The sequence below is a fragment of the Glycine soja genome, chromosome 10 (genome assembly GCF_004193775.1).
Source record: "Glycine soja cultivar W05 chromosome 10, ASM419377v2, whole genome shotgun sequence".
Classification (NCBI taxonomy): domain Eukaryota; kingdom Viridiplantae; phylum Streptophyta; class Magnoliopsida; order Fabales; family Fabaceae; genus Glycine; species Glycine soja.
The window spans coordinates 47,034,376-47,050,493 of NC_041011.1; the positions used below are offsets into that span (position 1 = coordinate 47,034,376).

At 31.6% G+C, this 16,118-nt stretch overlaps 4 protein-coding genes across 5 annotated transcripts; 3 read left to right on the forward strand and 1 right to left on the reverse strand.

Moving 5' to 3' along the window:
• The first annotated feature begins 773 nt into the window (after positions 1-773).
• LOC114372147 lies at positions 774-3,728 on the forward strand. Its single transcript, XM_028329574.1, has 4 exons — positions 774-1,175; positions 1,724-2,118; positions 2,837-3,030; positions 3,124-3,728. The coding sequence occupies exons 1-4, from the start codon at positions 886-888 to the stop codon at positions 3,520-3,522; spliced, it is 1,278 nt and encodes a 425-aa protein (XP_028185375.1). The 5' UTR covers positions 774-885; the 3' UTR covers positions 3,523-3,728.
• Positions 3,729-4,461: 733 nt separating this feature from the next.
• On the forward strand, positions 4,462-7,014 carry LOC114369654 (thioredoxin Y1, chloroplastic-like). Of its 2 annotated transcripts, none has more exons than XM_028326894.1 (5): positions 4,462-4,872; positions 5,312-5,400; positions 5,556-5,733; positions 6,522-6,575; positions 6,698-7,014. In XM_028326894.1, exons 1-5 carry the CDS (start codon positions 4,678-4,680, stop codon positions 6,701-6,703), a joined length of 522 nt encoding a protein of 173 aa, XP_028182695.1. In that variant the 5' UTR covers positions 4,462-4,677; the 3' UTR covers positions 6,704-7,014. The 2 variants fall into 2 exon arrangements, with proteins under 2 accessions (XP_028182695.1, XP_028182694.1); XM_028326893.1 differs by having other exon boundaries at positions 4,465-4,872; positions 6,522-6,592.
• A 1,539-nt stretch (positions 7,015-8,553) lies between these two features.
• LOC114372648 (40S ribosomal protein S18-like) lies at positions 8,554-10,401 on the reverse strand. Its single transcript, XM_028330328.1, has 4 exons — positions 10,279-10,401; positions 10,000-10,160; positions 9,724-9,912; positions 8,554-8,836 (listed from the first exon to the last, which is right to left on the reverse strand). The coding sequence occupies exons 1-4, from the start codon at positions 10,279-10,281 to the stop codon at positions 8,731-8,733; spliced, it is 459 nt and encodes a 152-aa protein (XP_028186129.1). The 5' UTR covers positions 10,282-10,401; the 3' UTR covers positions 8,554-8,730.
• A 3,397-nt stretch (positions 10,402-13,798) lies between these two features.
• On the forward strand, positions 13,799-15,428 carry LOC114370696 (abscisic stress-ripening protein 5-like). The gene is made up of 2 exons (XM_028328089.1): positions 13,799-14,396; positions 15,112-15,428. The coding sequence occupies exons 1-2, from the start codon at positions 13,941-13,943 to the stop codon at positions 15,295-15,297; spliced, it is 642 nt and encodes a 213-aa protein (XP_028183890.1). The 5' UTR covers positions 13,799-13,940; the 3' UTR covers positions 15,298-15,428.
• Positions 15,429-16,118: the final 690 nt, after the last annotated feature.

Here is a 16,118-nt window from a genome sequence, read left to right on the forward strand (position 1 = left end):
AAAAAAACTTGTTTTTATCTTTCTTGTTTCTTTATAAAGATTTTCGAAAAAAGAAAAGAAAATTAATCAATTTTTTTTAGAGGATTAACATCTTTTGCTAGGCCAACTCTGGTCGATTAATTTTACAAGGTTTGATCATGTAAAGGATTATAAATAATACTATGTAATAATGGAGTGGCTTATTACAAATTAAAAAAAAAAGTGATTTGGATGTAAAATAATCTAGTAATTATATTCTAGAGATAAAAAAATATAAGTTAATGTTATTTGTTTACAATCATAAAAATTACTTTTTAAAAAATAATATTTTTTTATAAGAAACTATTCAAAATAACTTCAGATTTTAATTTAATATTATTTTTTAATCATTTTAAAAGTTGACTTTAAAATATATTTTTTTATGAAAAATCTATAACAAACAAACCCGATATATTGTCATGCTTAGAGCAGACAGATAAATTAAAGTTTATATCATATTAGGACAAAAAAACATTCATATCATAAGGTTTAGTACGAATGTGGTGCAGGAATTATTATAAATCCTCATTATAAATGTACATTTTAATTTAACTATCAAATTCTGAATTAAATATTAATTTGGTAACCAGTCGATTTAAAAAATGAAAATAAACTCAACTTATTAAGGAATGTTTTAAAAGCATGATAAGAAAAATATTGAATTCATAAACTAAATAATAATATTACTATATAGGTTTTTCAAAAATCTAAAAAAAATTATATTTAATATTTTTAAACAGCAACTTCCCAATGGTCAAAAAGACTTCCCCCAAAGGTCCGCTGCAAGAGCAAGCCCGCAACTGAATTCTACCTTCACTTGGACAGTTAGTCACTCTCCGATTCCCTCACTCGCAGTAGTCAATACGGATGCCGGCGCCGCCGGCAAACGCCGGCCTGGGCGTCGCCGCCATGTCCTACATCGCCGTCGACTACCTCCGCCACCTTTCTCCGGTGTGGCACTCGCGTCTGCAACCGGCACTGTGGTCCCTCCTCGCCCTCGCTGCCGTGGTCCGCGTCCCCTCCTACCGGCACTGGTCCGCGGAGTTCCGGTCGGCGATTCCGTTCATCGCCTCCATGTTCTTTATGCTCGCCGCCCTCCTCTACGAAATGATCTCCGTCCGCTCCGTCACCGCTGTGCTCGGCCTCGACTGGCACCTGTAACTGTCTTCCACTCCAACTCGGTTTTCTTGTTCCTTTTTATCTCGTGATTCTGTATTGATCTTGATGGGGTTTCGGGAAGTGAATTGGATCTCGTTTGAAATGTAGGTTTTAATCTGAATGCGGATCTATAGTTAGTTAAGTTTTAGATTCAAAGGCTTCACATGCTTCTAGAGAAATGCTAGTAGCACACTTAGCTGAAACTTGTTGGAAATTACAAATTTGTGTAGAATGAATCTCACTGGTGATTTTATAGTTTTCAATAAAATTTCAACAATAATATAGAAAGTGTTAGAAGGAGTGTGGCAGAGAGTGTGTTACCAGCACTCTTCATATATCATATGGTAGCAAATAGTAAGTATAAACCAGTTAACACAAGTTCAGTGGCATTGGTCATTTCAATTTGAAAATCACTATTAAAAACTGGCTATTAGGTTTTGAGTAGTTCTCTGTTAACATAAATCACAATAAAAGATCAGCCAGAGTGTGTCTTGGTTTATTTTACATATAAAAAAATGATAACTCATTTACTTTTTTTTTCTGACAGGAATACACCTCCTCTTCCAGATACGGGGCAATGGTTGCTCTTGGCGTTAAATGAGAAACTTCCTTCTCCAATTGTTGAGATATTAAGAGCTCGAATCATTGGACTGCACCATTACTTGATGCTGTTTATGATGCTGGCTTTCTCTGTGCTATTTGATTCTGTGAAAGCTCCAGGCCTCGGATTAGGTGCTAGGTACATGTTTACCATGGCAGTTGGTCGCCTTCTTCGTGCCATAACTTTTGCATCTACAATTCTGCCATCAGCTCGCCCTTGGTGTGCTGGTTCTCGGTTCAGAGTTCCGGGATATCCTCATCGTTGGGCTCAGAAATATTATGTTCCCTATGCTACAGATCATGATGCTATCAGCCGGGTGATAAAGGTCGATACAGCTTATGGTATGCAGAATATAATTTTGCTGGGTTCTAGTAACTGCTTTTATTAACTTACAAAGTTATGTTCTCGTACTATATAACGATTTAATCCGGGAGTGTTTATGTTATTGCCCATAATTTTAACAAATTTATAAGCCTTGTGATGCTGGTTAAAGATCCTCTTCATTTATTTGGCATAGACTTCGTTGGCTAGAAATATTACCTTTGAATTGAAACTGCAAAATATTAGGTTTTGAACCCAGGAATTATTTGCAGCCACTTGGTGTTTCTTAGGTGCCATTTTTATTAAAAAATCTGAACTTGCCATTCTTTGTGATTGTTGGAATTTAGATTTTCTTATTTCATGTAGCATCCATAAATATGATATTTGTTGGAAAAGTCACCTAAATTGTGGTCACCCCTAGATAAAGGGGTGCGTTGAAAGTCTCACATGATGGATAACCGTGGGCAAAATGAGACATGTTGAAGTCCCACATCGACTAAAGATAGTATGTCGAGATAAATTATATAAGTGGGGAGTAATCCTTACTTTACTAGCTGATTTTGTAGGATTGGGTTAGACTCATAACTCACTTTCTGACAATTTTTAAGGTTTTTCATCACAGCTGGGTAATGTTTATCATCAATACCTTCCTCTATGTCTATATGAACCTGTCCATCTTATAGGGACATTTTGCTTGTATGAGAAGGTCCTACAAATTAACGTACGCTTCTTTCTTAGTTGACATTGGAAAACCAGTTGGTGACTACCAGCCAAATTGGGGTTCGATGAGCTTTCTAATTGATTTTATGCGACCCACTGTCTCCGAAGGACCTTCATGGTACAGTCTGTTAAAGAAAGCTGGAGGTGGCTGCAATGACCTCCTATACAGTGGCCACATGCTTGTAGCCGTACTCACAGCCATGGCTTGGACGGTAAGATTTGAATTAAATCCAAGACTACATTGTGTTATCATCTTGTGATTGTTTGCATTTGATTTTAGAGTAGGAGCTTAATAATGATTGCAGGAAGCATATGGAGGATTCAGTTCTGCTCTTGTATGGCTTCTTGTGATGCACAGTGCCCAAAGAGAAATACGAGAACGCCATCATTACACTGTAGACTGCATTGTGGCCATCTATGTGGGGATTCTCTTATGGAAGATGACAGGTTTTATCTGGTCACGTGAAGCTACATCTAGTAATAGGAGGCTGAATAAGTTTGAGAAGATTCAAAGCAGACTAATCCAAGCTTCAAAAGACTCGGACATTGATGAAGTGAGGGAGCTTCTCAAAGAGTTTGAGTTAAGCAGTGAAGAGAGCAAGAATCAGATTGGAATTAAATATGCACGGTTGTTTCGAAGTGCCACCATTGTCTTTGCCCTCACCATTGTTGTTCTGGCTTTCACATTGACAAGTGATGGATGATCTTCTGGTGATCCGAATTTTTTAGATTGTCACGCATGGTTTTAAACTTGCAAGTTATTTTGAACGTATTCTGGTGTTGTCAGTAGTAGTTTTGGAGTCTTGCAATTATGTACATCACGTAATGAGCCTATCTGTAATGAATTTAAAAAAAATGTTATTTTTCGTTCGTGTCTCTTACATGTTATTAGTGTGTGTCAAACAAGAAATTATGAATTCTTAATTAGTTTGATCATCAAATTTTAAAATATGATTTGTAGTATTTTTAAACCGAAGGAGATGTTAAGAAAAACAAACAAAAAAACAAAAATCAAAACCCATATCTGAATAAGATGACAAAAAAATAACTAGATCTAAATAAGAAAAAAATAAAAACCAAATCCATATTTAAATAAGTAAATTCCCAAAACAGAATCTCAAATCTTAATAAGGAAAAAAAATGAAAATCAAACCCACATCAAAACCCTTAAATCTGCAGTATAAGACTCCACGTTCCCCTTTTAGTATGAGAGTCTCGACCTCGCATTCTAAATCAAAAATATCATATCTAGGTAAGAAAAAAAAACAAAAGTCAAACCCAAAACAAAACTGTAGATCTAAATAAGGAAAAAATGAAAATAAAACCCTCAAATCAGAATGGTAATAGCTCGATTGACGTTGATGAGATACTATTGTGTTTGAACCGGACTGTTAGGTCGAAGCTCTTATACAATAGTGTCATAATCAAATTATCACATTTTTTCATATTTAAAAATTAAATTTTAATTTTTTATCTTGTCGTGATTAATTATGTTTTTTTAAAGAAAAAAAATGAAGATTTACCCTAAAATACTTTTATTTATTTTAATACAAATGGTGATTTCTAATTTCTTGTACATCCTAGCATTCCAATGTCACGCGGAAAATGTTTTTGGCTATGATTTAATGAATGGAAAAGAAAAAGAGATTAGGGATTGGGAGAGAGAGTGGGAGTCAGAGAGCAAATGAAAGTAGCTGATTGGACTTTGGGTCCGTTTGTTCCTTCGCTTTGTTTGCTTCAGATATTTTTCTTTTTTACGTTTTTTCTGTTGCTTCATCCCAAACAGAGATATTTCGGTAACCAAACATTTTCTCTTCCCCACCAAAACAGAACAAACACGTTCGTCTCGTTTCGTTCCCATGGCGGTCTCCGTTTCCGCGTCCTCCGCGATTGCTTCTTTGAACTCCGAACGCTCCACGCGCTTGGCACCCTCACTCGTCTCCGCATCTTCTTCCGCCAAGCAATCCTCGCTGCAATTCACGTCGCCCACGCGCCTTCTTCGGATTAGTACTCCACGCGCTCCCGCTCCTTCGCGACCTCGATTCCTTCCTCTGGTAACAAAAACAACACTTTCTGCTTTCCTTTTCCATTGCAGCTGTTCACGGATTTTAGTAAATCAAGCAACACGCGTGATTATTTTTATTATTATTATTATTATTATTATTATTATTATTATTAAACTGATTTTGAGGATGATAAATTTCGTGTAAATAGTTAAATTAGTTTCTGGAATTATATATTAGTTGTTTAACAATGGAAAATACATTTGTCGTCCCTCAATATGTATTTAATCGTGAAATTAGTCGTTGAATGTGTATTTCATTACTCAAGTTAATCCTCGAATTTGTGAAGTGAAGACTAAATTGAATGAACAAGTAAAGAAGACTCAAGGACCTTGAACATTAATTTGACAATTAATTTAATTCTGTTAAACTGTTCAACATTTTTAGCAATTAAGATCTTATAAGCATTTGGTATATTGTTTTTCTGTAGGTTCAAGCGAAGAAACAAACCTATAACTCGTTTGAAGATTTGCTTGCCAATTCTGAAAAGCCTGTGTTGGTTGACTTCTATGCAACCTGGTAAGTTCCTCCCTCTCTGTTTTGTCTTTCCTCCGTATCTGCGTGTTGTGTGTTATGCTAGGTTTTGTTAACTGATGTTTTTTGAGGTTGAAGTTGTTTTGTTAACTAGTTATATCATATAACACCTAATGAGGAACCGAAGACCTGGTTTACAGGTGTGGTCCTTGTCAATTCATGGTTCCCATACTCAATGAAGTTAGCACTCGGCTTCAGGATAAGATACAGGTGGTGAAGATTGATACTGAGAAGTATCCAACCATTGCTGACAAATACAGAATTGAGGCGTTGCCGACTTTCATCATGTTTAAGGATGGAGATCCTTATGATCGCTTTGTAAGTTAGATCATACTTTTTTTTTTTCATTTGAATTATGCTTTCCTTGCACCTGGTGGTAAACTGTGTCTCAGCACTTTATATATATAATGTATGGAAGCTTCATCTTCTGCTTGTGCAATGAACTCCTATCCTAACACTCACACATGGCCTGAAATGGCATGACATTGTATTAACAATGTTGCAATGTTCTGAGATATACTTAACATGGATCTTACAATGCTTAATAGTCTTCTTTAATTTTGTTAGAAATTTGAATTTGTAATGTTAAGGATACGAACAATCTTAATACTTGAATTGATTACTTTACCAACTAAAAAGAAGTAGAAATCATTTCTTTATGGGAACTGCCTTAAGTTAGCTCTACTTGACAACAATTTGTGGAGGGCTTGCATCTAGAGGAATCATCTAGTTCCTAATTTTGATTAAAACTTTGATGTTTGCATCTAGAGGAATCATTTATTTATATTCACTTAGGCTTGTTGACTTTGAAAATGAAAATGAGGTTGCCTTGATTATGATGTAAAGAACCTAATTGCTAGTTTGGTACATCCGTTCAAGGATGTTTAAATAGAGACTTCTGCCTGCAGTCAATATAGCATGAGAATCTTGTAGACAGATTTTCTTGGGCTGAATCTGTTATTTACTTGTGAAGTTTTGTTGTGAAGCTATTTAGATGTTTGTTTATTTGACAAAACAAAACAAGGATGTTGACTGCTATCTTCATATTCTTAAGAATCATCTCCACCTTCTAAGCAAGAAAAACTTTTGGTCTTGATGACTTCCAGGAGGGAGCATTGACTGCAGATCAGCTCATTGAACGCATTGAAGCTGGCCTCAAGGTTAAGCAATAACCCTAGTAAGTCTTTAGTGTGTTAAAGATGCTCGAGAACATCTTAAAATTTCTTGTATATATCCCAATAATCCCTCCCTGTAAATTCCTTATTGTTTTTACCTTTTTCAGCTATAATGAAGACACAGAAGCTTGTCTATTGGAATGTTCGATCACATACATGATATGATTGACTGGAATCACTTGTTGTTTCAACATCATTCAGACATTTTTTGAAGAGATTAATGTATCTCAAAATGCATAGATTCAGCCCTAAAATATTTGTTGTTTACTTATTAGCAGTGGCATTTTTTTTTTAAAGAAATCACGACTAAACCTAGTTGTGTTTGTGAGTTCCTTGAACGAGCTAATTCTTGTCTCTTCTTTTGACTCGTTCCACTTTATCTATTTTCATTTTCTGAGGTTTAGAAGCACTGCAAGTATACAGAGATCAGTTGGTTATTGTTTGCTATGCACTGATTGAATTGCATGGGAAATGATTTAACATTAGTAACAAAAAAAATTCTCCCGTTGTGACTCTATAGTAAAAAAAAAAGTATTTTTTTCTTTTTATCCATATGAATTGAACATGGTGGATATTAGAGGTTTTATAACATTTACACATTTTATTCAATTAATTGAGTTATATCTCTTTGATAAAAAAAAAATATTATATCTTAAAATTAATTTAGATACACATCTTAATTATATTTAATGATTTTAAAATAACTTTATTTAACTTTTACCCATGCAAAAAGTTTGTTGACAATGTTGTAACATGAAAGGTTGTTACATCAAATGATCCATTATGTATGTTTGGATGAGTGTTATTAAAATTATTTTTAAATGAAATTAATTTTGTAAAATTGATGTTAGTGAAAATTTATTTTAAAATAATGTGATTTGATTAAATGTTTTTTATTATAAAAACAAGTTAAAACTAAAACTTAATATAAATTTTTTATCCAATGCAAAATTTTTATCTTGTTACATATCCATAAAAGTTATTATAAATTATTCTAACTCGTTAATTAGTTATTCAATTTTTTTTTTCAATATAAAATCAAACATGTGAAATGTTATTCAAAATCAATTTTAAACTTAAAATTAAATTTTTTTCGCGTGAATTAAATATACACTTAATGCGTGTTGTATTAGTATTGTTTTGTGCGAGTCAAGGTTAGAAGCTTGTGCAACACATGCACCTTCCAGGGTCAGTTTTGCACCTCGATGTGTTTGTTGACTTTGGAGTGCACAAAATGAACAGTCAAACTAAACTTGCAAGGTATAAATATGTGGATTTTTTTTTTTACGTTAAAGAATAATATAAATTAAAGGTGGGAAAAATTGAAAATCATTAATTGTTGCTTCATTATAAATGTGGAAACTTAATTTATTTTTTAATGTCGGCCAATTCAAATATTTGAATGATAAAAAGGCTTAATAATAATTACATAATAATATAGTATATTAAAATATATTATTTTCTCAAATATAATAATATAAATTATTGGAGGATTAAATTCATAAATAAATTTAAAAAAAATTAAAATCAAAATTAAAAATAACTAAAAAGATTAAAATATAATTTTACCTCAATTTTACATGATGTGATTTGTTTGTAATATACATTGCCGATCACACATCGCACGTTAGACAGACTATAAGTTTAATAAGTTTAAATATTCTTTTAATCCTTACAATTTAAATTTTTAAAATTTTTCGTGCATATAAAATTATTGTTTTACTTTTAGTCTTTATAAATTTATTTTAAATTATTTTTAATCTTTAAAACACTTATAATAATTTTTTTAATATAATCTTAAACTGCATATTATTTGAGCTTATAAACATTTTCACATAAGAAATATTTCACTCAAGCATTATGCTTCTAAGATAGGCCTTGGGTAGTAATCATACAATAACCTTGCTCGAGATTACTAGATTAGGGCATATTTAATGGAAATCAACATGGTCTCCAACACAAATTGGACCAAAAAGACATAGGATTAATAAGTAAAATAAATAAGATCAACCAACCCAATCAAAATCAACGTTCGAATGCAACAAAATCCAAATCCGTTCTCAATAAAATTTTGTCGACTTTAACAAAACAAAAATATATCTCCTTCAAAAAACGGGAAAAAAAGAAAGGAAGTGAGAGCTCAGCGCTTCTTGGACACACCAACAGTTTTACCCCTACGACCAGTGGTCTTGGTATGCTGGCCACGTACACGAAGACCCCAGTAGTGTCTCAAACCACGATGGTTCCTGCATGCAAGTATAAATATCAATTTCATTGGATTTAATAGAAAGTAATTTGACATGTGTTTCCATATATTTCTATACGTTTTTATGAAAACAAATGAAGAGGAAGCCACCCCCTTCTTTTTAAATGGACGATATATTGATATTGATACCAATCAAGGGAATGATGATTACTACACTTCACTGTTCAATCCTTTTCCTTCTTTTTTTCTTTTTTCAATTCCCTCCATGATACCAAACGCAGCTTAACATGCAGACAAGAGTGTTGAAGCCATACAAATCTAATTCATATGGTATTATATCTAACATCATGCCGAAAGCACAGTATTAGAAAACTAAAATGTATCAACAATTAACAGCTTCCTTTGATTTTCCATTCTTTTCAGCAATACAAGGCTTACCATTCAGCCAAGCAGAGCATATTCTGAATGTCAATACCTTTAACTGCAACTACATTTTGGCAACAACGAAGAAGAGAGAACACCGTGTATTTCCGTTCATACCCACACACATTATTTAATACTTTTGCAGTTTATGACATTTGATGAATGACCAAAAAGAAGCAAGCTATGCCATATTATGCAAGTACACATACAATAAAAGATCTATTGGAACAGCTGGACAATGTCTTGTTTAGTTTACATGAATTTTTCAGTTTTCATTTGGAAACAGTTCCAACACAAGTTAGGGAAAGAGCAGACACTCAGCGCACTCAAATTCAATATATTTGAAAGAATGTATGTTAGGGAGGTTAGCAAAAAAATGTTAAGATGAATCACAATATCATTTAAAACACAGCAAGATTAAACAGGTTGATTTTCACAAAACAGTGTATCAGTTATATCTAAACATTTTTCCATATTAATCCAGAAAACGTCAATCTTCATTACCTGATTTTCTTGAGTCTCTCGAGATCATCCCTGAGCTTCATATCAAGAGCATTAGACACAACTTGAGAGTATTTGCCATCCTTGTAATCCTTCTTTCTGTTCAAAAACCAGTTTGGGATCTTGAACTGCCTAGGGTTCGCCACCACAGTCATCACACTGTCCAACTCAGCAGCAGTCAACTCACCAGCCCTGACAAACAAAAATCCCAATTTCAACAATAACCACAAAAATGTGCGAATTAACGAGCAATTGAACTCAACCAATAAAAAAAAGCACCTTTTGTTCATGTCAACATCAGCCTTCTTGCAAGCGATGTTGGCGAATCTCCTTCCAATACCCTTGATGGAGGTCATTGCGAACATTATCTTCTGCTTCCCATCCACGTTGGTGTTCAGCACACGCAGAATGTGCTGGAAATCCTCGTTCGCCACCAGAGACTGCAACACACACAAAAAAAGAAATCAGTTATCGATTAAGGGTTCCTCAAAATAGAATCCTTTTATTGTTCAATCAACGTTGTGAAGGGAGAGGTGCAATAAAATAATGGGAGCGCACCATTTTCTGACGAGGAAGTGTTGTTGTTGGAGGGTTACGCCGCCGACGATGCTGTTGTAGCTGGCTGATTGAGGATCTGAAACTCTAATATAGTGTGCTGCGACTGCGCTAGGGTTTTGTTGTGTGCGCCACTGAGAACGACGTCGTTTAAGTTAGGGAATTTTTGGGCTTGGTCTGCTCCGTTGGCCCATTTCTGACCTGGTTTTGGGCTTTCTTTTCTTCTTTCTTAAAAAAAATAAGACAAATTTAATTTTGTTCCATTATTTTTTAAAATTTAAAATTTTGATTTCTTTAATTTTTATTTTAAATTTTCATTATTAATTTAAAAAAATCCAAAATTTTAATTCTCATAATTAAATTAAATTCTGTTTAATTTTTTTCTAAATTAATCCTAAAAACAGCTAAATAATTAAAAAAAATTGTGACATGACTAATAAAAATACATATGTTAGTCCATGTTAATCAAATACTTAGATTAATATTTGAAATTAATGAAAGATACTAAAATTATAACTTTTTTGTGGTTAAATTCCATATTTAGTCTCCTTGACTTTTCAATTTTACATTTTGATCCCTCTCATATTTTATTGTAACATTTGATTCATTGGTTTTCAGATTTTGTGATTTTGATTCTTCAATTAATTTCAAAGCATTGAAGGTTAAGTGATTATTCTTGACCGTCAATTAAATGATATGATATATTTAATATGAGTTTATTAGAAATATAAATATGATTATTGTTTAATTAAATCAAGTGAAAAAAAATAAAAAAAGGGATGGTCGAGGCCCCTTTCCACTTCCCCCATAAGGGTTCCATCGTGGTAAATTGAACTGCATAACTTTCCTCTTGGTCTTCTACGACAGTTGCATCCCAAAACTGAGTGGAACCTGCAATCACATTTCTTAAAACCAGATCAATACGATGTAATAATAAAAGGAGCTAGTTGAGATCTGGATTTCGAGGATGTGTGCTGTTGGTGTCCCATGTCACCATTGTTTCTTTGACAAATGCCAAGCTAGATTTCATGTGCTCTTTTTTCTTGTTGGGATTTTATTTATAGACAAACTTTATTTTTTAGAAAAAAAAAAATCTAACTCTGCATAGACAGTTCATATTTCTTCATATATAACTACCAGATATATCTGCGTTGGCATAAACCAGTTGAATTTAATTTAAAGTATATATATTTTTAATATTATGAATTATATTATATAAATGAAATTAAATCATTTTTATAATAGCTATTGTAAAATTAATATTCAACTTATTTAATTGGTTGATAACATATCAAAATTATATTTATCTTTTTTATAATTAATTTTCTCCTGAGAAAGAATATGCTTGAACTCATGGGATGGAATGTCCTAAGTTGCCGACACTAAGCAACAGTTCAGCTAACAACTGCCATTCAAATGGGTCCCAATCCAATCACCGCCAATCTTTTTCTTTGTAGTATTATTTTTCAACATAATCATTTTCTCTGACTTTAATGTTACTTTGTATTTTTTTATGTAAATGTTCTAAAATTAACTTTAATACCACGTATTTCTATTTTTTAATTACTGTAATCAGAATTTTTAGTTTTCAATAAGACTTTGAAGTATTCTTATAATTTTGATATTTTTGAGTGGATTGTAAAACTAATATTTGAACCATGATTTCTTAGAATACTGTAATATTAAATGAGGTGGTAAGTACGGAATTCTATCAAAGTAATTAGAATAAACATAGAAAAAACTCAAAAAGATAATAAGTAACACAAAAAAAGGATTACAAGCTAATGAGATAAGTTAGTATTATCAAATACTTTTACTTTCTTGAAAGAAATTTATAAACTAATTAAAAAGAAGAATTAAGTTATTTGAAATGACCTGTCAAATGCACACTGGAATTATTTTAAAATGTAATTAAATAAGATATAAGTTAGTTGCAGTATAATTTTATTTAATATTTAACAAAGAGAAATGAGCTAGTAACTTGTCTAAGTTATTTTCTTAAATATAATTTTTTAAAGAAGGAAATGGCATGTCAATCTAAGGTATAAGAAACATTTAAATTTAAAGAGTAAATAGATGTATTTATACTTATTTTGTCTAAATAGATGAGTAGAGTCTAGAACTTATGATTTGTTAGATAAAAAATTATGTCTTAGTTCACTTGACTAACTTTTTGAAGTTGCTAATATGTCTAATACAAGAAATTAAAAAAAATAAAATATTTATTAAAATAACAATAAAATTATATTTAGAATTCTATATATAGGACGAGTATATCACGATTTTTATAAAAACTTTTATTTCTTAATTTTTTGATCGGTATACTAAAAAAAATTATTACTAAAATTTTTTAATTGATTAATGATCTCCAAATATTAATATTTATTTAATAATATTTTTTGTATCTCAAACAACAATTTATCTACCTTAACATGCCTGGTCGCTGATCCGCTGCTGGACCTGTCTTTCTAGTATCGATTTGTCGTACTCGTACAGTGCCGTTCTTTTCAAAAACAACATTATATCATTTTCATTTTAATTTCAATTGTGCAGACACAAAAATGTCACATGGCTACGTGTTCTTCGTTGCAAACATTACAAATAATAATAATAGAAAAAAAAAGAGAAAGAGAAAAAATGGAAAAGAACAAAGAATTTGAAAATGATCATAGCAATCTTATCGACGAACAAATTACATATCACAAAATTTAGAATACGTGTTTATAACATCTTAAGTAATTGTCTGATTTAGATTTTAATAATAAAAAATGCAAATAACTGAAATAATAAAAGATGTATTTAAATTATTTTTAAAAATGAGTATTTTATATTACAATTCAAAATATAATTAAGGAAATTTATTTTGATCTTAAATCAAACCACTCTTGTTAACATTATAAACAATATAAAGAAAACACGTGAACGCAAAGATATGATAAAGTTTATAACATACTATAAAAACTGAAACACTATTGAAATTTACGTGTGGATCATATTTAAGAATGTAAAAAAGGGAGTCATGACATTATCTAATTATCACTTATTTCAATCTTTGTACCAAAATGGACTTGGGGGGAAATTTGGCAAGCAAACCCAATAATTAATAATATTGATGTTATAATATATGGAAAAAAATCATATTTTATTATATATTAATTAGAATAGTACGTACTATTTTTTAGGGATAACTTTCTCATTTCTTATCATCTCTTAAAATTTGTTAATTACCACATTTTCTTATCAAACGCATTTCTTACTTAATATATATCAATTCAATGTTTAATTCATTCTCTTTCATCTCTTATTCTCAACACCTAAAATTATACCATACTGTAACTAATTTTAACAAAAGGGTGTGTATATAAAGTATATATGATTCATCCAAAGTTAAACACTAGTAAATACACATTAGGGGAAAAAAATCATGAAAGCATAGTAGGACCCAGAATTTGCAATCTTCCACAAGATAATTTAATGCCCTACCAAAAAATCAGTAACTTAAGCAGCATGTCTAACATGATCATCGTCACCAACCCTTTATAAATAGGCAACTAGTCCTTCCCCAAATATCACATCCCACCTGCTTAAACCCATTTCCATAATAACTTTTTTCTACTTTCTTCTCCATCCATTTTGATTCGTAATTAACTTGATTCACAACCACCATGGCTGAAGAGAAACACCACAAACACCACCTCTTCCACCAGCACAAGGACGAGGATAATAAGCCCACAGAAACCGAAACTGGTTACGACAATACATCTTACTCTAAGCCTTCTGATGACTATGACTCTGGTTTCAGCAACCCATCGTATGAGACTTCTGGCGGTGCCTATGAAACTGGTCACAACAAGACATCATATTCTAGTGATGATCAGCCAGCTTCTGGTGGTGGCTACAAAAAAACAGGTTATTCTGGTGGCATTGATGAGACTTCTGGTGGCGGTGGATACGGCGGTGGCGGCGGTGTGTACTCTGACACTACCACTGATGGTGGATACACCAGAACAAGTGGTGGTCGGTATGGTGATGAGGTTGACTATAAGAAGGAGGAGAAGCACCACAAGAGTCTTGAGCACCTTGGTGAGTTAGGTGCTGCAGCTGCTGGTGCTTACGCCTTGGTAATCTTCTTTACCATTATTATTATTTTGCTTTATAATATATTTTCACTAAGTTAACATAAAAATGATTGTCATTTGTCAATTAATGTATGTATGCATGCAGTTAAACTTTTTACACAGACATAACACTTTTAGTTTTATGCTCATGCGGTTCTGAAAATTCGGAAAACTAGCTAAAGGTTTATTACAAGGACAAAAATTTAAATGCAGTTTTATAAAGTTTGATATTATTTTTCATTTTGATATGTTTTTGAAATATCATAAAATTTTCATTTTAATATGTTTTTTTAAAATAATTTTATAACTTTTGTATTCTTAAATAATTTTATGAGTTGAATCAGACAAAGAATTTACGGTTCCTCTCATTTCTAATTTAATTCAAATTTATTGAAAATATATATTTTTTAAAATTATAATATTTAGAATGATTTATGATTAATTGACATTATAAAAATATTTACATATATATGAAATTAAACAACTCATTTAAATATGTCAAGGGCATGCTAGACTTCTGTGTCTATTTCCCTTTTGATATTCATTGAATAATTAAATTTATTTAAATATTTGTGAATAGAGAGATAAATTTTTTTTATTATAATTAAACCAATTATCATCACACATATAAGTGGGTCATTGTCAATTTTCACCGTACATATGTTCGAAAAGCAAACTTAAATAATTGAAATTTTGTTTGCTGCAATTGGTTTGATAGCATGAGAAGCACAAGGCAGAGAAAGACCCAGAGCATGCTCACAGGCACAAGATAGAAGAGGAGGTTGCAGCAGCAGCTGCAGTGGGATCTGGTGGGTTTGCTTTTCATGAACATCATGAGAAAAAGGAAGCAAAGGAGCAAGATGAGGAAGCTCATGGAAAGAAGCACCACCATCTCTTTGGCTGATGAAGCATAAGCAACCAATTATGAGCATATCCTTCTACTTTAAATTGTCTTGTCTTATATATATATATATATATATATATATATATATATATATATATATATATATATATATATATATATATATATGCTTTTGGCTTATATGTGTGTGTGTCTTTAAGTTAATTATATGCCAGTTTATTTTGGGAGAGTATGGTTTGGAGAATGTTTCCGTGATATATGCTGCTGCTTTATACATGCATATGTATTGTGTTAAGTGATATATATATATATATATATATATATATATATATATATATATATAATTACTTGATATTTATCTTATCGATCAATAGATTTTTTTTTCCACACATCTTGAATTAGGAGTGTATACATTGAGAAGAAAGAAAAAAAAGAAAGAATGGTAAAGTAGTGATAATTGTGATGAATAATTTCATAAAACAAAAATAGGAGTTTGTAAAACTTTTTTCTATCTTATTCATCAAGTACACCATGCGACATGCGTGCACTTATTTTCGAAACAATTAATCAATTCGTTAAATCTGTTGTTCCTTTAATAGTTTAAGCTGAGCGATATATATATATATATATATATATATATATATATATATAATGTAAATTAAAATTAAAACCGATCATCTAATTAAAATAGCTGGGGAATTAAAATGGACCACACACACGTACCATATGAAATTTTCTTTCTGTTACAACAAGATGTGCAGTCACTATATTGATTGTGATTTAATTGTTTTATCACAAAACACTATGTCATTTAACATGAATGTTGTCTATTTAGGTTAAAGCATCTAAAGCTAGAATTCGCT

Bases quoted from the DNA above. Each gene is read 5' to 3' on its own strand.
- LOC114369654 (XM_028326893.1), top strand. From the start codon at position 4,678: ATGGCGGTCTCCGTTTCCGCGTCCTCCGCGATTGCTTCTTTGAACTCC. The intron at 5,401-5,555 runs GTAAGTTCCTCC...CCTGGTTTACAG, and splicing joins GTTGACTTCTATGCAACCTG to GTGTGGTCCTTGTCAATTCA. The intron at 5,734-6,521 runs GTAAGTTAGATC...GATGACTTCCAG, and splicing joins GAGATCCTTATGATCGCTTT to GAGGGAGCATTGACTGCAGA.
- LOC114372147 (XM_028329574.1), top strand. From the start codon at position 886: ATGCCGGCGCCGCCGGCAAACGCCGGCCTGGGCGTCGCCGCCATGTCC. The intron at 2,119-2,836 runs GTATGCAGAATA...CTTCTTTCTTAG, and splicing joins AAAGGTCGATACAGCTTATG to TTGACATTGGAAAACCAGTT. The intron at 3,031-3,123 runs GTAAGATTTGAA...TAATGATTGCAG, and splicing joins TCACAGCCATGGCTTGGACG to GAAGCATATGGAGGATTCAG.
- LOC114372648 (XM_028330328.1), bottom strand. The intron at 9,913-9,999 runs GTGCTTTTTTTT...TTTGTTTGTCAG, and splicing joins GATGTTGACATGAACAAAAG to GGCTGGTGAGTTGACTGCTG. The intron at 8,837-9,723 runs GTAATGAAGATT...ACTTGCATGCAG, and splicing joins GAGAGACTCAAGAAAATCAG to GAACCATCGTGGTTTGAGAC.
- LOC114370696 (XM_028328089.1), top strand. From the start codon at position 13,941: ATGGCTGAAGAGAAACACCACAAACACCACCTCTTCCACCAGCACAAG. The intron at 14,397-15,111 runs GTAATCTTCTTT...TTGGTTTGATAG, and splicing joins CTGCTGGTGCTTACGCCTTG to CATGAGAAGCACAAGGCAGA.